General features: G+C 34.2%; 1 protein-coding gene across 5 annotated transcripts in view; it reads left to right on the top strand.

The window, feature by feature from the left end:
- The window catches only part of unc79 (UNC-79 domain-containing protein), a 230,690-nt gene that overhangs the window by 130,943 nt on the left and 79,690 nt on the right, over window positions 1-20,057 (top strand). For all 5 annotated transcript variants that reach the window (XM_089090820.1, XM_089090822.1, XM_089090821.1 and 2 more), the window contains 4 exons: window positions 7,158-7,359; window positions 9,864-10,091; window positions 15,946-16,020; window positions 19,273-19,418. In XM_089090820.1, coding sequence (XP_088946946.1) covers window positions 7,158-7,359; window positions 9,864-10,091; window positions 15,946-16,020; window positions 19,273-19,418 — 651 coding nt within the window. The remainder of the gene's footprint in view (window positions 1-7,157; window positions 7,360-9,863; window positions 10,092-15,945; window positions 16,021-19,272; window positions 19,419-20,057) is intronic.

Here is a 20,057-nt window from a genome sequence, read left to right as displayed (position 1 = left end):
CAACGAAAGAAATTCAAAATGGACTTTGAAAAATCAAGAGAATGTAACTGTGACAAGGTAAACTACAACCAAACACTACTGAAATATTCCAACTCTTGCATTTCAACGAAAGAAATTCAAAATGAACTTTGAAAAATCAAGAAAATGTAACTGTGACAAGGTAAACCACAACCAAACACTACTGAAATATTCCAACTCTTGCATTTCAATGAAAGAAATTCAAAATGAACTTTGAAAAATCAGGAAAATGTAACTGTGACAAGGTAAACCACAACCAAACACTACTGAAATATTCCAACTATTGCATTTCAACGAAAGAAATTCAAAATGAACTTTGAAAAATCAAGAAAATGTAACTGTGACAAGGTAAACCACAACCAAACACTACTGAAATATTCCAACTCTTGCATTTCAACGAAAGAAATTCAAAATGAACTTTGAAAAATCAAGAAAATGTAACTGTGACAAGGTAAACCACAACCAAACACTACTGAAATATTCCAACTCTTGCATTTCAACGAAAGAAATTCAAAAAGAACTTATAGAAAACAAGAAAAAGTAACTGTGACACGGTAAGCCACAACCAAACACTACTGAAATATTCCAACTCTTGCATTTCAACGAAAGAAATTCAAAATGAACTTTGAAAAATCAAGAAAATGTAACTGTGACAAGGTAAACCACAACCAAACACTACTGAAATATTCCAACTCTTGCATTTCAACGAAAGAAATTCAAAATGAACTTTGAAAAATCAAGAAAATGTAACTGTGACAAGGTAAACCACAACCAAACACTACTGAAATATTCCAACTCTTGCATTTCAACGAAAGAAATTCAAAATGAACTTTGAAAAATCAAGAAAATGTAACTGTGACAAGGTAAACCACAACCAAACACTACTGAAATATTCCAACTCTTGCATTTCAACGAAAGAAATTCAAAATGAACTTTGAAAAATCAAGAAAATGTAACTGTGACAAGGTAAACCACAACCAAACACTACTGAAATATTCCAACTCTTGCATTTCAACGAAAGAAATTCAAAATGAACTTTGAAAAATCAAGAAAATGTAAGTGTGACAAGGTAAACCACAACCAAACACTACTGACATATTCCAACTCTTGCATTTCAATTAAAGAAACTCAAAATGAACTTTGAAAAATCAAGAAAATGTAACTGTCACAAGGTAAACCACAACCAAAAACTACTGAAATATTCCAACTCTTGCATTTCAACAAAATAAATTTGAAACGAACTTGGAAAAATTACGAAAATGTAACTGTGACACGGTAAACCACAACTAAACACTACTGAAATATTCCAACTCTTGCATTTCAACGAAAGAAATTCAAAATGAACGTTGAAAAATCAAGAAAATGTAACTTTGACAAGGTAAACCACAATCAAACACTACTGAAATATTCCAACTCTTGCAGTTCAACGAAAGAAATTCAAAATGAACTTTGAAAAACCAAAGAAAATGTAACTGTGACAATGTAAACCACGACAAAACACTACTGATATATTCCAACTCTTGCATTTCAACGAAAAAAAATTCAAAATGAACTTTGAAAAATCAGGAAAATGTAACTGTGACAAGGTAAACCATAACCAAACACTACTGAAATATTCCAACTCTTGCATTTCAAAGAAATAAATTAGAAATGAACTTTGAAAAATCAAGAAAATGTAACTGTGACATGGTAAACCACAACTAAACACTACTGAAATATTCCAACTCTAGCATTTCAACGAAAGAAATTCAAAATGAACTTTGAAAAATCAAGAAAATGTAACTTTGACAAGGTAAACCACAACCAAACACTACTGAAATATTCAAACACTTGCATTTCAATGAAATAACATCAAAATGAACTTTGAAAAATAAATAAAATGTAACTTTGACATGGTAAACCACTACCAAACACTAGTGAAATATTACAACTCTTGCATTTCAACAAAAGAAATTCAAAATAAAATTTAAAAAATCAAGAAAATGTAACTGTGACAAGTTAAACCACACCAAAACAATACTGAAATAGTCCAACTCTATTATTACAAGGAAAGAAATTCAAAATGAACTTTGAAAAATTAAAAAAATGCATCGATGATAAGGTAAACCACAACCAAACACTACTGAAATATTCCAACTCTTGCATTTCAACGACATAAGTTCAAAATTAACTTCGAAAAATTAATAAAATTTAACTGTGACAATGTTAACCACAACCAAACACTACTGAAATATTCCAACTCTTGCATTTCAACGAAAGAAATTCAAAATGAACTTTGAAAAATCATGAGAATGTAACTCTGACAAGGTAAACCATAACCAAACACAACTGAAATATTCCAACTCTTGCATTTCAACGAACAAAATTCAAAATGAACTTTGAAAAATCAAGAAAAAGTAACTGTGACAAGGTAAACCATAACCAAAAACTAATGAAATAATCCAACTCTTGCATTTAAACTACAGAAATTCTAAATTAACTTAGAAAAATCAAGACAATGTACCTGGGACATGCACCACAACCCCGAATCCCTACTGAAATATACCAACTCTTGCATATAAACTAAATAAATAAAAATTTAACCATCTTAAATCAAGAAAATGTAACTCTGACAAGGTAATCCACAAACAAACACTACTGAAATATTCCAACTCTTGCATTTCAACGAAAAAAATTCAAAATAAACTTTGAAAAATCAAGAAAATGTAAGTGTGACACGGTAAACCACAACGAAACACAACTGAAATATTCCAACTCTTGCATTTCAATGAAAGAAATTCAAAATGAACTTTGAAAAATCAAGAAAATGTAACTGTGACAAGGTAAACCACAACGAAACACTACTGAAATATTCCAACTCGTGCATTTCAACGAAAGAAATTCAAAATGAACTTTGAAAAATCAGGAAAATGTAACTGTGACAAGGTAAACCACAACCAAACACTACTGAAATATTCCAACTCTTGCATTTCAAAAAAAGAAATACGAAATGAACATTGAAAAATCCGGAAAATGTAACTTTGACGCGGTAAATCACAACCAATCACTACTGTAATATTCCAACTCTTGCATTTCAACGAAGGAAATTCAAACTGAACTTTGAAAAATCCACAAAATGTAACTGTGACAAGGTAAACCATAACCAAACACTACTGAAATATTCCAACTCTTGCATTTCAACGAATGAAATTCTAAATGAAATTTGAAAAATAAAGAAAATGTAACTGTGACACGGTAAGCCACACCCAAACACTACTGAATTATTTCAACTCTTGCATTTCAACGAATGAAATTCAAAATGAACTTTGAAAAATCAAGAAAATGTAACTGTGACAAGGTAAACCACAACCAAACACTACTCAAATATTCCAACTCTTGCATTTCAACGAAAAAAATTCAAAATGAACTTTGAAAAATCAAGAAAATGTAACTGTGACAAGGTAAACCACTACCAAACCCTAGTGAAATCTTCCAACTCTTGCATTTCAACGAAAGTAATTCAAAATGAACTTTGAAAAATCAAGAAAATGTAACTGTGACAATGTAAACCACAACCAAACACTACTAAAATATTCCAACTCTTGCATTTCAACGAAAGAAATTCGAAACGAACTTTGAAAAATCAAAAAAATGTAACTGTGACAATGTAAACCATAGCCAAACACTACTGAAATATTCTAACTCTTGCATTTCAACGAAAGAAATTCAAATGTAAATTTAAAAATCACTAAAAATTAAATGGTAAAATGTAAAACAAGAACAAACACTACTGAAATATTCCAAATCTTTCATTTAAATGAAAGAAATTCAAAATGAACTTTGAAAAATCACGAAAATGTAACTGTGACAAGGTAAACCACAACGAAACACTACTGAAATATTCCAACTCTTGCATTTCAACGAAAGAAATTCAAAATGAACTTTGAAAAATTAAGAAAATGTAACTCTGACAAGGTAAACCACAACCAAACACTACTGAAATATTCCAACTCTTGCATTTCAACAAAAGAAATTCAAAATGAACTTTGAAAAATCAAGAAAATGTAACTGTGACAAGGTAAACTACAACAACACACTAATGAAATATTCCAACTCTTGCCTTTCAACAAAAGAAATTCAAAATGAACTTTTAAAAATCAAGAAAATTTAACAGTGACAATGTAAACCACAACCAAACCCTACTTAAATATTCCAACTCTTGCATTTCAATTAATGAAATTCAAAATGAACTTTGAAAAATCAAGAAAATGTAACTGTGACAAGGTAAACTAAACACTACTGAAATATTCCAACTCTTGCATTTCAATGAAAGAAATTCAAAATGAACTTTGAAAAATCATGAAAATGTAACTGTGACAAGGTAAACCACAACCAATTACTACTGAAATATTCCAACTCTTGCATTTCAACGAAAGAAATTCAAAATGAACTTTGAAAAATCAAGAAAATGTAACTGTGACAAGGTAAACCACAACCAAACACTACTGAAACATTCCAACTCTTGCATTTCAACGAAGGAAATTCAAAATGAACTTTGAAAAATCAATAAAAGGTAACTGTGACAAGGTAAACCACAACCATACACTACTGAAATATTCCAACTCTTGCATTTCAACGAAAGAAATTCAAAATGAACTTTGAAAAATCAAGAAAATGTAGCTGTGACAAGGTAAACCACAACCAAACACTATTGAAACATTCCAACTCTTGCATTTCAACGAAGGAAATTCAAAATGAACTTTGAAAAATCAGACCTTTGGAGGGGGGAGGGGCCGGGGGAGGGGGTCGTTCTGTGTCTCAATGCACAAAAAAAGTATAAGAAATGGGGGAGGGAAGGGGAGGAGGGGGAGGAGGAGGAGGAGGAGGAGGAGGGAGGAGGAGAAGGAGGAGGGGAGGGGGAGGAGGGGAGGGGGAGGGGAGGAGATGGAGGGAGAGGGGCTCCTTTGGGGGGCCAAAGGGGGAGGGGCCCTTTGGGCCCCGGGGGGGGGGTCTGGGGGAACCTTGAGGGCCGGGGGCCCTTTGGGAGCCCAGTGGACCTTTGAGGACCGGTGGCTTCCTTCGGGGTTGGGGTAGAGGACCTCACAACACTGTTCAAATGGAACTTGTGTATTATAAGGACCACAGAGTTTGACCCTCAAATTCTCTTCTAAAACCTTTCCTAAAATCTTCTTTTAAAATGTCTCTAACTGTTTCGCCGAAATAATCCCATAAAATGGATAAAAGGGTTTCGCCCAAATAATCCCTAAACGGAGTTTCAGCATGTTCCCTTTGTTTTGGCATCTCTGCGCTGAGGCATTTGAAATTACAAAGAAACCTGATTCCCGCGCTAAAACAATTCATCGCTAAGATGTTTCTTTGAGAATTGTTTCCATGGCGTTTGGTTATTAATATCTTTTGGAGTTCGACCAAAAGAGTTGTTTCCGAGACAATGACATTAATGATTTGGATCTATTCCTGGAGAAATGTTGACAGTATCATAAATTGCTGTTGGCATCCGTAAATGTGAGAAAGTTTCTGTTTTTCCATTCTCACTGACAAAGACCATAAAAATATCAAATAAATCGATCAACACACATAACCATCCATGAAAACAGACATAAATGTGAGAAAGTTCCTGTTTTTCCAAGTGAGAAAATTCCTGTTTTTTCATTCTCAGTGAGAAAACCATAAACCACGTGGTCCTGTTCGGAGTCGGACCCCCCCTTCTACTGGGAGGATCTTTCCATGGAGGATATTTTCATGGGGGAAGGGACATTACTATGAAGGGTGCGTCAGATTTCCAAGCGTTATTTAAAAAACGATCAGAAATTAAATAAAAAAAGAAGTTTTTTTCAACTGAGAGTAAGGAGCAACATTAAACTTAAAACGAACAGAAATTATTATGTATATGAGGGGGTTTGCCCCCTAGTCAATACCTCGCTCTTTGCGCTAAAGTTTTTTTTAGTACTTTTAAAACAGCTATCTATTCTAATTAACCGGCCTTTGTGATTCAGGGGTTTGTGATTCGAACAAAATTCGAACTTTAGCGTAAAGAGCAAGGTATTGACTAGGGGGTGAACTTCCTTACATACGTAGTAAAAAAATACAAATATAGAAATTCGTTACGTAAGTTAATTCGTAAGTTACGTCAGAACAAAATTTCGAGAAAACCATTTATCCAAAAAAAGGAAAATTAATTTGCGAATTTCGTTTTAATTGTTCATGTACGGTGAGCCAAAATCAAAGCTGCATTAATTCAAAAACGTTCAGAAGTTAAATAAAACAAGTTTTTTTTTAACTGAAAGTAAGGAGCGACAATAAACTTAAAACGAACATAAATTATTCCGTATATGAAAGGGGCTGTCCCCTCCTCATAGCCTCGCTCTTTACGCTAAAGTTTGAGTGTCTCACAAATTTATTTTTTTAAACAATAAGAAACTTTAGCGTAAAGAGCGAGGCGTTGAGGAGGGGACAGCTTCTTTCATATACGGAATAATTTCTGTTCGTTTTAAATTTTAATGTCGCTCCTTATTTTCAGTTAAACAAACTTTTATTTTTTTAATATTATTTTAGCGGAGAGGCAAAACTAGGTAAGATATGTCACTGAAATGCATATTTTTGACTTAAATCCTGAAAGGGTGTAGTCAAATAACCGGGTATTGAATGTTTTCTACTTCAGAACTTTGTTCAGTCGGCTAAAAGTAAAACCGTTAATTTAGTAACTTTTGTCACTTTCAAACTTATTGACGATCCGTACCGAAAATACTAAACAGGATCAAATAGTATATAAAAGAGGGTTATCAACAAATACACAGCTTATTTGCGTACTCGATAAATCTGTTTGGCTTTCAACAGAAAAATGGAGTGTAATAGCAGCAATAATGAAAAAAAAACCTAAAATATTTGAAGAAAAAGTTATTAAAATCAAATGTAAGAATCCCGAAGTGTCCTCTTCCATCAAGAAGCTGATATAAACAATCCCGTGCTTTCGCTTAAAGCCAGGATCTCTTGGAATAATGGAAATGCCATACATGGGGTTTTATTTTTGAACATTGTGCTGTTTAATTACACCCAAGTACATTTATAGCCTTTGGCTTTTACAGTACGTTCTTATGTCTTCCTTTGATTTCTTCTATAACATTATGCTCTTATTTTTTCAGTGTTTTTGTTGGTGTCTTGAGCAGCAATTCGATTGCTTTGTGGCGGATCGACCACAGATTATCCAATGTTTGCAAGTTTTGCACAATTGCTTGCCTAAGCGAAAAATTCTCTCGTGGAATTTCTTTCTCGAAAGATTCGACGTGATTTTTATTGAGGTTCAAATTCATCTTCAGAAAACTGGAGATATTGCTTATCCTAGAGGTGATTTTTTTTTTTTATAAATAAGGAATAATTGATTAACCAAAAAAAAAAAAAAAAAAAAAACAGAATGATATAAAATATTAAACAAATACTACAATTTACAAAAAAAAGTCACTCCGTCCCTAGAGAACTGAGTGAGGTCTATTTTAGGGTAATAATAATAATAATAATTATAACAATAATAATAATAGTAATAATAATAACTTTAATATAGAAATGAGATAAGATATTATTATTATTATTATTATTATATACCGGCGTCATCTATAATAAAATATCTGATTTGCTGCTAGTCTTTTATCATGGTTTTTAGATGACTATTGAGTCTTCTTTTGAAAAAATCAACAGAGAAACTTTTAGGAATAACTTCTTCAGGAAGATCATTCCAGGTCGAAGTGAAGCGTCGGATGAAGCTGTCCTTCAGGTACTCTGTTCGTGGCTTACCAGCCTCAAGACAATTGGACCGAGCTGTGTGCCTTCGCGTCTGTTTTTAGGGGCAGCACACGAGAAAGCTCTAGAGAAGGAGGGAATTTAAGTACTTGTAGAAAACATCCATCGACGCAACATCAAACCTGTCACTAACAGACTGGAGAGAGTCATGGGGAACAGCTAAGCCTGCCCGTTGATCTTTTGGGTTGGTGCCAGCAACATTTTCGGAGCACCAGCATACAGCGGGTATCCATACTCGCCAATGGGTCTGATACAAGACTTAAGTGGGATGGGCTGATTCTTATTTGACTGTAAATCAGATGTTATCCTGACTCTTTTACTTGTCTCTTTGTCCTTAATTAGACATTTTGCTAAGTCCTTTCGTCATTTGTTTTCTTAGTTAGATACCCTTTTGAGTCCTTAGTTAATGATCATCGTTGCTTTGAAACGCTCATATTTGAATTTCTTCTACCGTCGTTTATGCTTTATTTCAGTTATTTAATTTGTTGCTTGGGTGTGACCTTACAGTAACAAAACAGTAAGTCGTTTGTTGCTTCTGTATCATTTTTTTATAAATATTATTACTCTTACTACTATTTCGTTTTTTTTTGTAAAGTGAATTAAAGATTTGGAACTGAAAGTATTTGATTTTTTTTATTCATCCTATGTTCAACTCTTCGGTTTGTCATAAAGCCAATTAACATACTTTTTTTTATGTATGTGTTCATTTTCAACTAATTCTATTTCAAACTCTGGATAATCATTAAAAATTTTTTAGTGAAGCTCAAAAGTTTTCTAAGATGAATCCATTCTCAGAATGCAATGCTCATTGGAATAATTAAAAAAATGTTTAATCTTGCAAAAGCCGAATTTAGACATATCTAGACTAGAAATTTTTCCTTACAAGGTTAATTTGAGATAATAACAATCCGGCTCAAAGCTTAAGAATTCCCTGCTCCATAGTTTAACTTTTTTTTAAGTGTAAGTACACTGTTTAGAGAGAAAAAAATGAGCTCAGAAACGACCTATTTCCTAGGATTTGGAGATAAAAAATAAATTTTTGGAGATAGAAAATATAATAAATCTCCCGTAATTTCATCAGATAGCCCGTGCAGCAGTCGTCTTTACTAGTTTTCATGCAATCTTTGTAATTTGTTTCTGGATCAAATGTCATACCTGTGACGGATAAATAGTTTGACGGGAGGATTGAAGCTTACTGCAAACAGGGTTGCCACCACGGTCAGTCCCTAAAGTGCTACAATCGCCCAAATTTGCGTCCTACAGAGCGTTTTTCAGTTCTATAGTAAAAAAAATGACTGAAATTGTGCTAAAATAGTACTTTTATGCTATTTTAGCACTATTTTAAGCAACCCTGAGCATGTGCTGTAATGCTACACCTAATACAATAGTGCTAAAATGGCATTTTTGTGCTACAGGTGGTAACCCTGATTGCAAAGCTTCCTAAATTATAAATAACTGTCTTAAGGGGCTTCCGTGTTTGTTTTTTTTTCAGTTTTTCTTTTAAGATAAATGATTGGCTATTTTATAATACTGGGGATATAGCCGGAACAGCCAGCAGTTATCAACCTATTCCGGTCACTTTTATGCAAAATTTTAAATCTAATCTCTTACGTTTTTTATGTTTTTGCTAGTATTTCAGGTGCTTTTTTAAGGTTTAAATTTCATTTTTGGCTATTTTGCTGCTATTAGATTATTTAATTGACTCGTTGGCTGATGTCGGTTGTAATGCTTATTTGAGGTTATTTTTGTATAGTAGGCCTGACAATAATATATCCAACAATAGATAAACGAGTACAGAGTATATTGTCCATAGACTCTGTAACTCCTAGAAAGAGCTTCAACAATCCTTGGAATTGTTATTCTAAAAATAAATGTTAAATAAGAATCTTAATGTAAGGGTTTTGTATAGGTTTTTTAATTCTTGGGTGGGTTTAACATCAATCAGGTGCTGATTTTTTTTTTTTTTTTCGCAAAAAGCTATTTTTTTGTTTTATTCAGATAATGCACTGTATTCTTAAAGTATATTGACCAAAATATTCAATGATTTTTTTTAGATCTTCGTAACAGCGACATGGGCTCGGATGCCTTTTCAAAAAAGCTTATTAGAGCTCAGGAATCCCTGTGTCGATTTACCGGCCAGCGGGATACTACTAAAGGATTTAACAAAGAAGAAGAACCCATCTCCATTCAGGGTATTCGGCCTCTTAGCTCCAAGATTCCACCCTCATATAAACGTACAATGTCAGCACCAGCTAATGTGTTTACCAGAGCTCAGGAGAAAGGTATTACATCTGTAACCTAATCTAGCCCATTTAATTAATTTAACCCATTTGTCTTTCGTCATTAGCTCGTTTTTCTCTTTATGTTTATTATGCTATAGTTGCACCTTAAGCATATTCTTATTTTCCTATAGCGGAGCCTTTTTAATTAGTTAAATTAGATACTTCTGTAATTGTAATTAACTGTCAGTCAAAGACATGCTTTTGAGTTCTAAAAACCTGGATGCCGATGCTTTTAAAAATTTTCGATGTCTTACTGGAATGACCGTATATCAAATCATGCGCTGTAGGGAAAGTTGTGGCTCAATTCCACTTTCTAGGGCAATAATGAAAGGAAGGTTAAAATGGCTAGGTTACGTTTTACGGATGAGGGATGACAGATTGTCAAATATTGCGCTTGTTTGCCACCCACATGGGTACCAAACGATAAGCAGGTCATCCCCGAGAGGGGTGAGAAGAGGTCATCAGGAAAGAGTGGAGCTTTGAGTAGATTGGAGTGGAGGAGGAATATGTGCAGATATGTTTGCCTCAGATGGCTAGGTGCTGCAGTGATTTGTTAGTAGTGGTAGTAGTATAATTATTAATAAGACTTTCCTTATGACAGATTCCAAAGTATTCCTAACGAAAAAAATATTTAATGTAAAAATTTGCGTAATAATAATGATAATAATAATTTATTTATGCTCTCTATTCATACATGGATGTACACAGAGGAGTCTAGGAAGTAAATGAAAAGAAAACTGAAAAATACAAAATTACACTTCTAACGAAAAGGACGACAATAAGTAGCTCTTAATACTCAAAATAACTCATGAATATATAACAAATAACTTAGAATAGCTCATTAGTGCATAACACTAAAAACATTCATAAAACATAATGCATAAACACTCATAATACATAACGCATAAATAGCTGTTTTATTAAAGCAATGGCGACTAAACTATTTTTCCATTAAACGAGACAATTAAGGGGAAATTTATTCTATTTTCTCTAGACCGTATAAGAAACCGGTCGTATTGTTGATCCATTTTAATAGTAATATCAAATATTACAAATTTTCGTATAATATACCTATTTTTGATCCATAGTGGAATTAAAAGAAAATATTTACAAAACCGGAAAAAGTACACGCGAATACGCTTTTTATCACTTTTACTTAAAAACTCCAAAAATGGAACGATGAAAAATACATGAGGCGCAAACATTGAATTATAAATTATAGCAAGAGTTTGTTTGTTAAAACAACCTTTCACCCTGACTAGCAGGCCATAAGTTTTCTCAGTACAGACGATAATACCGACTCCTGCGTAGCTTTAATTGTCGGGCCAAAAGGCAACCCAAGGTAATTAATGGAATCTTTATTAAAAATATTCAGTGATCCCACCCTAATTGAATGATGCTGGATATCACTATTATTGTTTGCCACTAGGATTTCTGTTTTAGTACGTTCAATCTCTAATTCTGTCTCCCGTAGATGTGAATGTAATATGTTAATTGCATTCTGTATTGATATTAAAATGTTCGAAAATAACAAAATATCATCAGCATACGACAAGTGGCTAATTTCGTTACCGTCAATCACATATGGGGGTAGGTACCGTGTGGCTGTTCTATTTGTGTTAACAAATATGACGGAGCTAAGAAGTGACCCACGACGTAAAGAAATTCGGTCTGAAAGTCGCCCTTCCGATAAAATTCTCACAGATGAATTACCATAGCAACCCGTCAAACACTGGCTTATAAATGGGTTCACTCCACTACGCAACAATGATAAAAAAGCGTGGGGATGTAACGTACTATCAAACGCTGTTGAAATATCAACTCCGCACACAAATAGTTGTTTTTTAAAGTTATGATGGTGTTCCAATATTCTAGAAATATTGCGCGTGCACTTTGATCCCCTACACCACCTTGAAACCTAGCTGATGGTCCCCCACATCACATTTTGTTGATAAATATGGGAATAAAATATTTTCAAATAATTTACTAATAACAGAACAAAGTGTTGTAGATCTATATGATAAACAATGTGAAGGATCCTTGCTCTTCTTGCGTATACAAACCACTTTACCTTCTCCCGTAAAGTAAGGAACATAATGCTGGATTACTATCACTTGATATAATAACGTAAGATGTTCTAGTAGTTTTGTAGTACCATACAAAAGGTGCTCTGATAACAAGCCATCTGGACCTAGGGCCTTCCCACATTTTAGTGAGCTAATTTGAATCAAAACCGAATATGGAGAAAAACGAACTAGGTCTTTGTATGGGTTCAACTGAGAAAAATGCTTATATAACAATTCACGATAACTCAATTAAGTTGATGGTGGGTTGGAAAAAAATTCTGAAGTAGAGTGTCAATACCATTGTTCTAGCGGGATTTGGTCTGATAAATCAGCTGATCGTTGCGTTAATCTATTAACCTCATTATAAAGTAACTTTGTATTATTCTTAATCTTGCTGGATGTATCTTTTACTTGTTGTTTCTTCCATGTTGCCACTTTATATATTTCTTTTTTGTTGATTTAACTATCTGGAAAAGGGGGCCATTTCTCGGTCGGTCACATTGATCCCAAATATGATATTATAGCCGATGTTTCTCTTTTGCTTCAGCCAACCCAGGTATAACAGACCATCCTTTTTTGGGTATTTTTACGCACTCTAATAACAGGAACTGCAAGGGAAGCCGCAACTTTCATAGCATGAACTATTTCAGCATAATACATGTCTAATTCCAACGAATGACATTTTTGAGACTTTGACAGGAGGTGAAAAGGAATTCTAATTCTACTGAGAATATCATCTAATACGCATTGATATAAGTTTACGTCTGTCCTATCCCAAAGAAACTATTTCGGACTACAACGCATATCGCAAAAAAAAATTGAAATAACAGACACTTCAAGGTGAGAATGATCACTAGTCAAAATTTCATCCGATACTTTAACAAGAGACTTTTTTAATGATTCAAGATCTGGAATTATAAATCCCGAATTTGCCACGCAACCTGAATTATGAACATAAGTATAATTTCCGCTATTCGTTGCCACAGTTAGATCTTTCGGAAGTGATGATAATAAGAACTGGGACCACGGTAAACTAGGAATAGTAAGGTCAGTGTTTTAATCGCAACAAAGCAAAATGGCTTTACAAGACGCTCGTATTTTATGAGAAAGTTTTGAGACACTTGCAAATGCTTTAGCAAAACGTTCGTTAGATTGTTCGTTTCTGTAATTAGTAGGCATATAAAGTGCAAGAATAACGGTATGCCCTAGATCAATCGCAGCAAAAGTATCATTGGTTTCAAGTAAAACACATTTAAGGCTCTTATTTACTCCAATCATAATGCCGCCAGAGGAATAATCTCCTGTGCTTTTCGCAGGACGGATGAAGAACTCGTGTTCACAAGAAACTTCCAACTGATTGCTATTAACGCAACTTAACTGGTGCTCTACTATGCACACTATTTCGAATGGCTTGAATATTTCGGCTAAAATTATTAGCTTATCTCTTGCTCCATATATGTTCTGAAAATACAGGTTTCACAGTCAGGTTCGCTGTAAAGGTCCATACCTGCAGGGATATCAGCCTCAAGCTTGAGTGCTCTAAGCAGTGACAGGCATACGGCTCTTCAACACGCCGCAGGAGAAGCTGTTGGAAAAACAGCTTCCAACAGCTTCTCCTGTGATTTCCCCCACAATTTGCTCATTTCACAGTAGAGGCTGAACCTGCATTATCACGGCTATTAACATGGGGTCCGGCACATTTACCACATTTAAGTTCGTTCATGCATTCATGTGCAAAATGATTAAAGCCTTGGCATTTGTAGCATTGCTCGGGTTGGGGAGTTGACATCCGGAAAAGCGAATAATCAATTTTGATGCCATGCTTTAGAGCGATATCGAGATCTAGTTGAGACTTAAAGGACAACTGCACGACTGAGCTACCTCCAAAGCGCTTTGCTTGCACAAAAGAATTAACTAGACCTGCAATAGTTGATTCATCAAAGCCCTTGTCAATCCGTATAATTCCTAGATGTTCCTTCTTTACGACCTTAGCACTGATGCGTGAATCGGGCTCTAGGGCATTTGCCACCTATGAGGCAGAATTAATATATTTCATAAACACCAGTAGCCTATCTCTCCGTTGCTCAACATGGTCGACTTTGTCTAAGCATCCGAAATTTGAAATAAACTCGCGCTTCTTAGTGGGATTGGAAGACTACATACAAGCAGGTAAATTACTAAAAATAAGAGGATCTGTAGCATTTTCCGGCTTAAGAAGGAGCGGCCACAAACGGTTTTGTTCATCCATATCCGTGCTAACAGACTCTTGTTTTTCAACGAGAAAATTTTACATTCGAACACAGTCATTTAATCTTGATGCCACAATAGTATTTTGTTCGCTCGGGAAAACCGGAAGATCTGACGGGTCTATAATCGCAAATCGTGGAACAGGATCATCTTTCAAGATTCAGACCGATAGCAATTCGTAAAAGTCGGCCATAAAAGCCGCACTCGGATGTGAGCTCCGGCGCCTCTCAAGAATATCCACTTTATAAATATCACGACAGGTTTCAATAGTCGCAATAAACGCATCTTTTCTGAAAAATTTCGCTGCTAGTTTAACAACAGCATCCTTATCTGCCTTGTTAATAATTTGTCTCTGTAGAAAGTTCAAGACTGGACAAATATAAACTAAGTCCATTTTATAGGGCACGAAAACTTACTTCTCCTTAATCTAAATGATATTAAAAAATAATAATCCGTATTCGATCAACCCGTCAGTAAATTATAATATTTTGTTATCAGAAAATTTGTAATATTTCGTAATTTTCTTACTTTCAACAGTTTCGCTTATTGTGCAATCCAATTAAATACAAAGTATAATCCAGCTTACATCCTCACGGTTCAAAGACTAAATGAAAACTATAAAACTAATATATATGACAATAAACAATTATTGCTGGTCGAGGGGTTTAAACAGGTCTTTGCGTATTTTACGCATGTTCAGACGAAGTTTTTTTTACTATTAAATCTTTTTAAGAATTTTCTTAATTAAAAACAATAGTTTCTATTTTCACACCTTAATGCAAAGGATTATTCGAACGAGATCGAAAAACTGAATTGAAATTGAAGGGTAAAATCTTTTCATACCCTAAAGAGTAGCCAAAAGAAGTTCTTTACTACCTTATAGGGACAAAAGAGCCCGGAAAGTGGGCTATTTGTTTATATATTTGTTTGTATATTATGGCTGTATGTCTGCGATGCACTCCTAAATCAATGGATTAAACAATATTAATTTTAAATATATTCTATAATTATCTTGTAAACAGAGTAGAAAGTAAAAATTCACAAAATTCTTGTAAAAATGACGTAATCAATTTGCATTATATGACATGACTCATTCCGCCCGAACGAAGTGATGACAAGGGCATAATGATGAGGGGCAAAGGTCAAAGCTCCTTACGATCTCGCCCGAACGAAACGAGGTCCATCAGAAAACATGTGAAATGTATGTATATGTAAATATTGCAAGTCAAATCAACTAAATAAATACCTAAATAAAACAAAGAATGTTACCAAATATTTGACTTCTAGATATTACATGGTCAAGGGCTTGGGTTGTCTTGTCCTTTCAAATATATATGGGGTATTGTTCTGAATGAACAAGTAAAATTATGTATCTTCACAAGTTTTGTTTGTTGCTTGCTGTCACAGACTTTAGTTTATAGAACCTTTGCTATTGGCTACCTTTTCTCCCATAATAATTTTCATTTGTAGTTTCACTCTTTAAATTTCCTGTATTGTTGCACTTTTTAATTTATTTATCGTAGTTTATGTTTCAATTTTAGAGCCTGACAAGTATTACTACAACCGCCAATTTTCTGCACCCCTTTTGAAAAATAGACCGCAGCGGGGATACATGGGTAAGCCAATTTAGAAATTTAGCACTTTTGATTTTATACCTTCTTTTCGGTATCCGAGTTCACTGTGATCCTTTCCAATTCATTCTTGCTATGTTTACTTGTTTTCTAAGCTTAGCACATTTGCTTCAACTATTGAAGGTTTCTTTAGCAACAGAAGTTATAACAGTTTTTAATTTCATTCAAGGAATATTTAGCCAATTTCATAAATTTTAGCAATTAAAAAATTCTTGGGGTCGCAAATAATTTAAGAGGAAGAACTTTTGCAAAAAAAGAAGAAAAAAATAAAGATTTACTAGGTATATTGACAGTTCAGAAAATTTGTAAAGAAACACGCCTAAAGAATTAAGTGGGCACTAGGGCATAATGATGCCAAAATTGCTAAGTGGCATATTGTATAAACAGTGAAAAAAGATGAAACAAGTATATATAATGAAATTTTCTATATAAGACCACAAATACGGCTGGCTGTCTCAGAATCACGTATCTGCAGTTAAAACAAGTTTGGCCTGAGACGTAAAGAAAGCTTGAAGTTGATGCTGGACTGAATTTTCTTTTAATTGAAAGATTTTAATCAAGAAAAGAAGATAAAGAAAAGTGATGAAGCCACGTATATGAAAACCGGAATAACCTGTTTCGGGAATCTACAGGCAAACTTAAAATCCAAATAGGACTTCGTACTCGAAAATGCAACACAAACAAATAATAGAAGAAAAGATTATAAAAAAAGGAAAAAATAGCAATTGTCATAAATAATACCAGTGTGAAGCGTGACAGGAGTAACAGCCGAGTGTTTCTGCAATGATTTTGTAGATATACATTAATGGAATCCTTCATTTTACGTGCTTCCAGTATAAAGTGTATATGCACTCTTTTGGGTTCTATTGACGAAAATTCGGCTGTTACTACCCTTACGACCCACATGATTCTTAGCATTTGATAAATGCTATTTTTTCACATTTCGTTGATAGTATGGCCAAAATGTTTGCACGTTTAGATGTACACTACCTGATGCCTCTCTTTTGGTATGGTTCTTGCTTTTAACATGCTGCTGAGCTTAGCGTAAAAGATGTATCTCTATTTCTGATGTTTTCCGAATTTTCGCTAAGCATAAATAACAAGGAGTTGGCCCACCTTACGTCTAAAAAAGAACGCCGATTTGAAAAGCATTTTATTTTTGGTTCTTGTTGTTTTTACATGTTTTCTTATCACTGATCATTGAGGCCATGTTTCGATACTGTGCTTTTGTTTTCCAAGTTAAGGTTTGTGGTGTATAGTCCTAAATTCGATTTACAGAAGATTCCTATCTGGCGTTCTTTTTGGGACATCCTTTAGAATACCCTGATCCTAGGTTTTACGAAAGCGATTTTTCTTAGAGACCACCTGAAGTACTACTAAAAATACAAAGGCCATTTTTTTATGGCCTTTGTATTTTATACAAAGGATATGTACTTTGTACAAAGGATTTGTACAAAGGATTGTACAAAGGATTTGTATTTTGTACATTGGATGTGTACTAAAACATATCCAGCGTGCAGCAATATTGACATGTTTAACATAAGTGACATCACAATTATGTGTTTCATACACATATTAAAAAAAAAGTTCTTCTCGTTAATTTGAGCCGTATTAATTACAAGGCTTTTAACAACACTGACAGATAAAATTTGGTATCTCTACTTAGCATTTCTTCCCTAAAATTGATAATCAATTGAAGTCATCATTGACGGTAAATTGATTTAAGAAATTTATTCAGATATTTTGATGCATTCACTTTTCAAATTTTCTACATATATTCGATCCACGTACATTATCATTCAGTTCGTGCTAACGAACAGCTGTAGGAAATAACCGACTAGGCTCAACAGCAACCGAAACTCTAGAAAACGGGATTTTGATATCAATAGACACATCCAAATAATTGGATTATTATGCTTCCTTTAGGGGTAACATGACCCCCCATAGTCCATGGGGAAAGGGCTGTAAGTTATGAAATTTGCCCATTGATTGCGTATAGTATTTGTTATTAGGAAGCACACCGACATTTTTCGGGGGGGGGGGGGTGATCGGGGTGGGTTTTTATAGGTGGGTATCCTTGACTTTAACCAGATGTAAATAAGTAGATGCAGTGAATGAAATCCTCAGAATGCTCTTTACGTTTTACGACTTACGTCAGTAATAGAGCTACTTAAAAATAATTTAAATTAGGATAATTTTGTATATTAAATTCATAAATAAGACTCACAATTGCATAAAAAAATGTTACTGCCTCCCCTAAAAGTCATGCTTGTCCATGGGGGAGGTAGAGGAAAACAAATTGGAGATGATGTTGATATTTTTAATGAAATAAAATAGTCTCTTATATGCGATTTGTTATTATTTCAAAATAAGGGTCTATTTTGCAGTTTTCTTGCTCGATGTGTCAATGCATGTGTACAATCTTTGACATGATTGGACGGAGCCGAGTTGTTCTTGAAAATCTGATACTGAGCCTTCTAATCTCGTCTTTATGTCTCATCTCGTCTTTACGTCTATTCTCGTTAGAACCGTCTAATCTCACCTGTGCGTTCAGCTGTTGAAGCATTTGTTCCTTTATCTTATGAAATCCAACATTTATAAATTAGGAAATTAGAAAGAAAAACGGCAAATTATGAAAATGACTAACTGTTAAGTAATGGGTCTGTATGTTCGGTACTTGTATGATATTCATCCTACCTAGTGCTCTTCTAATATGTTTCTCTGATACTCAATCCCAATGAAACAAATCAAAGTAAGATAAAAATATAATACTCTAGAAAAATATTTGGGTTATATATTTGCACATCAGGGGGGGTTGGGTGGGTAAAGTATAGTGGGTCCGCTTGCCTAATGTGTTAGGCACAATTATTCTGCATGTTATGAAGTAAGAATTGTTTTCTAACTTCACACTGTCCCAATACTTTCTCCCCACCCCCCCCCCTAATGTGCAAATATGTAGCCCAAATTATGTAGTTTCCATCTATTCTGTCACTTCTCTTTGTCTTGTCTCATGCTAAGCTGAAAGAAACTAACGGAAAAAATGGATCTATAATGCGTCAATGAGTGAACAGCTTAAGCGGCAGGGCGTTTATCAGACAAGTACCGAATGTTCGATTATGAATTTGAAGATTGCTATAACTCAGCTGTTTTCATAACATTTTTTTATGCTTTAAAAATAGCAATAATTCTACTGCTTGGATACATAACGTTTTTAAATGTTGTTGTCTTTGATTCTAGATGGTATGGGAAAAAGTAGCTCAATAGTAGATGACTCGCATGTCGCTATTGTTCTTCAGCGTATTCTTCAGCAGAATGATTCTAATGCCGAGTCTCTACATTTGCTCACATATTTGCTGATGCACTTCATGTGTAGATCTGATCAGGTAAATATTTAATAAAAGCTTTTTAGTTACTGCTGTGTAACAACTCAAATGCATAATAACCCCTCACCAGATGTTAACACAGTTCATACCTCTGGATTCAAGGAACATATGGGTGTCTGGAGGAATATATTTATAGACTTTGTACGCAATATTAGTACTGAGGGGATCTTCCCTCCCTTTACAACGGTTTTAATAGCATATACCTTTATCATAGATATAAATGTATTTTGTTATGTATTATTGTGTAATAGTAATCTCTATTGTATTTGATTCAGGATATATGTTTAGTCCCTTGATAAATTTTTATTTCGTCCAAACCGCGTCCTAAAACCCTGCCTTTTTTTTTTTTTTTTTTTTTTTTAAGCCTTATAACATGATTTATTTGAGTCCGGGTAAAATCTGATGCTTGAGAAAGGATTTATAAAAAGGCTCTAAAATTCACTCCCCCCCCGATTTCAGGGGATAGAGATAACTTTGTAGGCGTCATGTAGCCCTGAACTTTCCTTCGCGTCAAGCAGTATATTTAGTCCCAGGACACAAGATAGGTGTCTCATTGCAGGATGGTAAAAATTATCATTTTGTTTGTTTTGGAGGCTCACTTTTTGTTCAGTTCATCTCAGGGTCAATCTGTTGATGGAC

Source organism: Artemia sp. Qi Xiang Cuo, chromosome 6 (genome assembly GCF_049724085.1).
Source record: "Artemia sp. Qi Xiang Cuo chromosome 6, ASM4972408v1, whole genome shotgun sequence".
Lineage (NCBI taxonomy): Eukaryota > Metazoa > Arthropoda > Branchiopoda > Anostraca > Artemiidae > Artemia > Artemia sp. Qi Xiang Cuo.
Note: the sequence above shows the minus strand (reverse complement) of the source record. Positions and strands in the feature narration are given on the sequence as shown.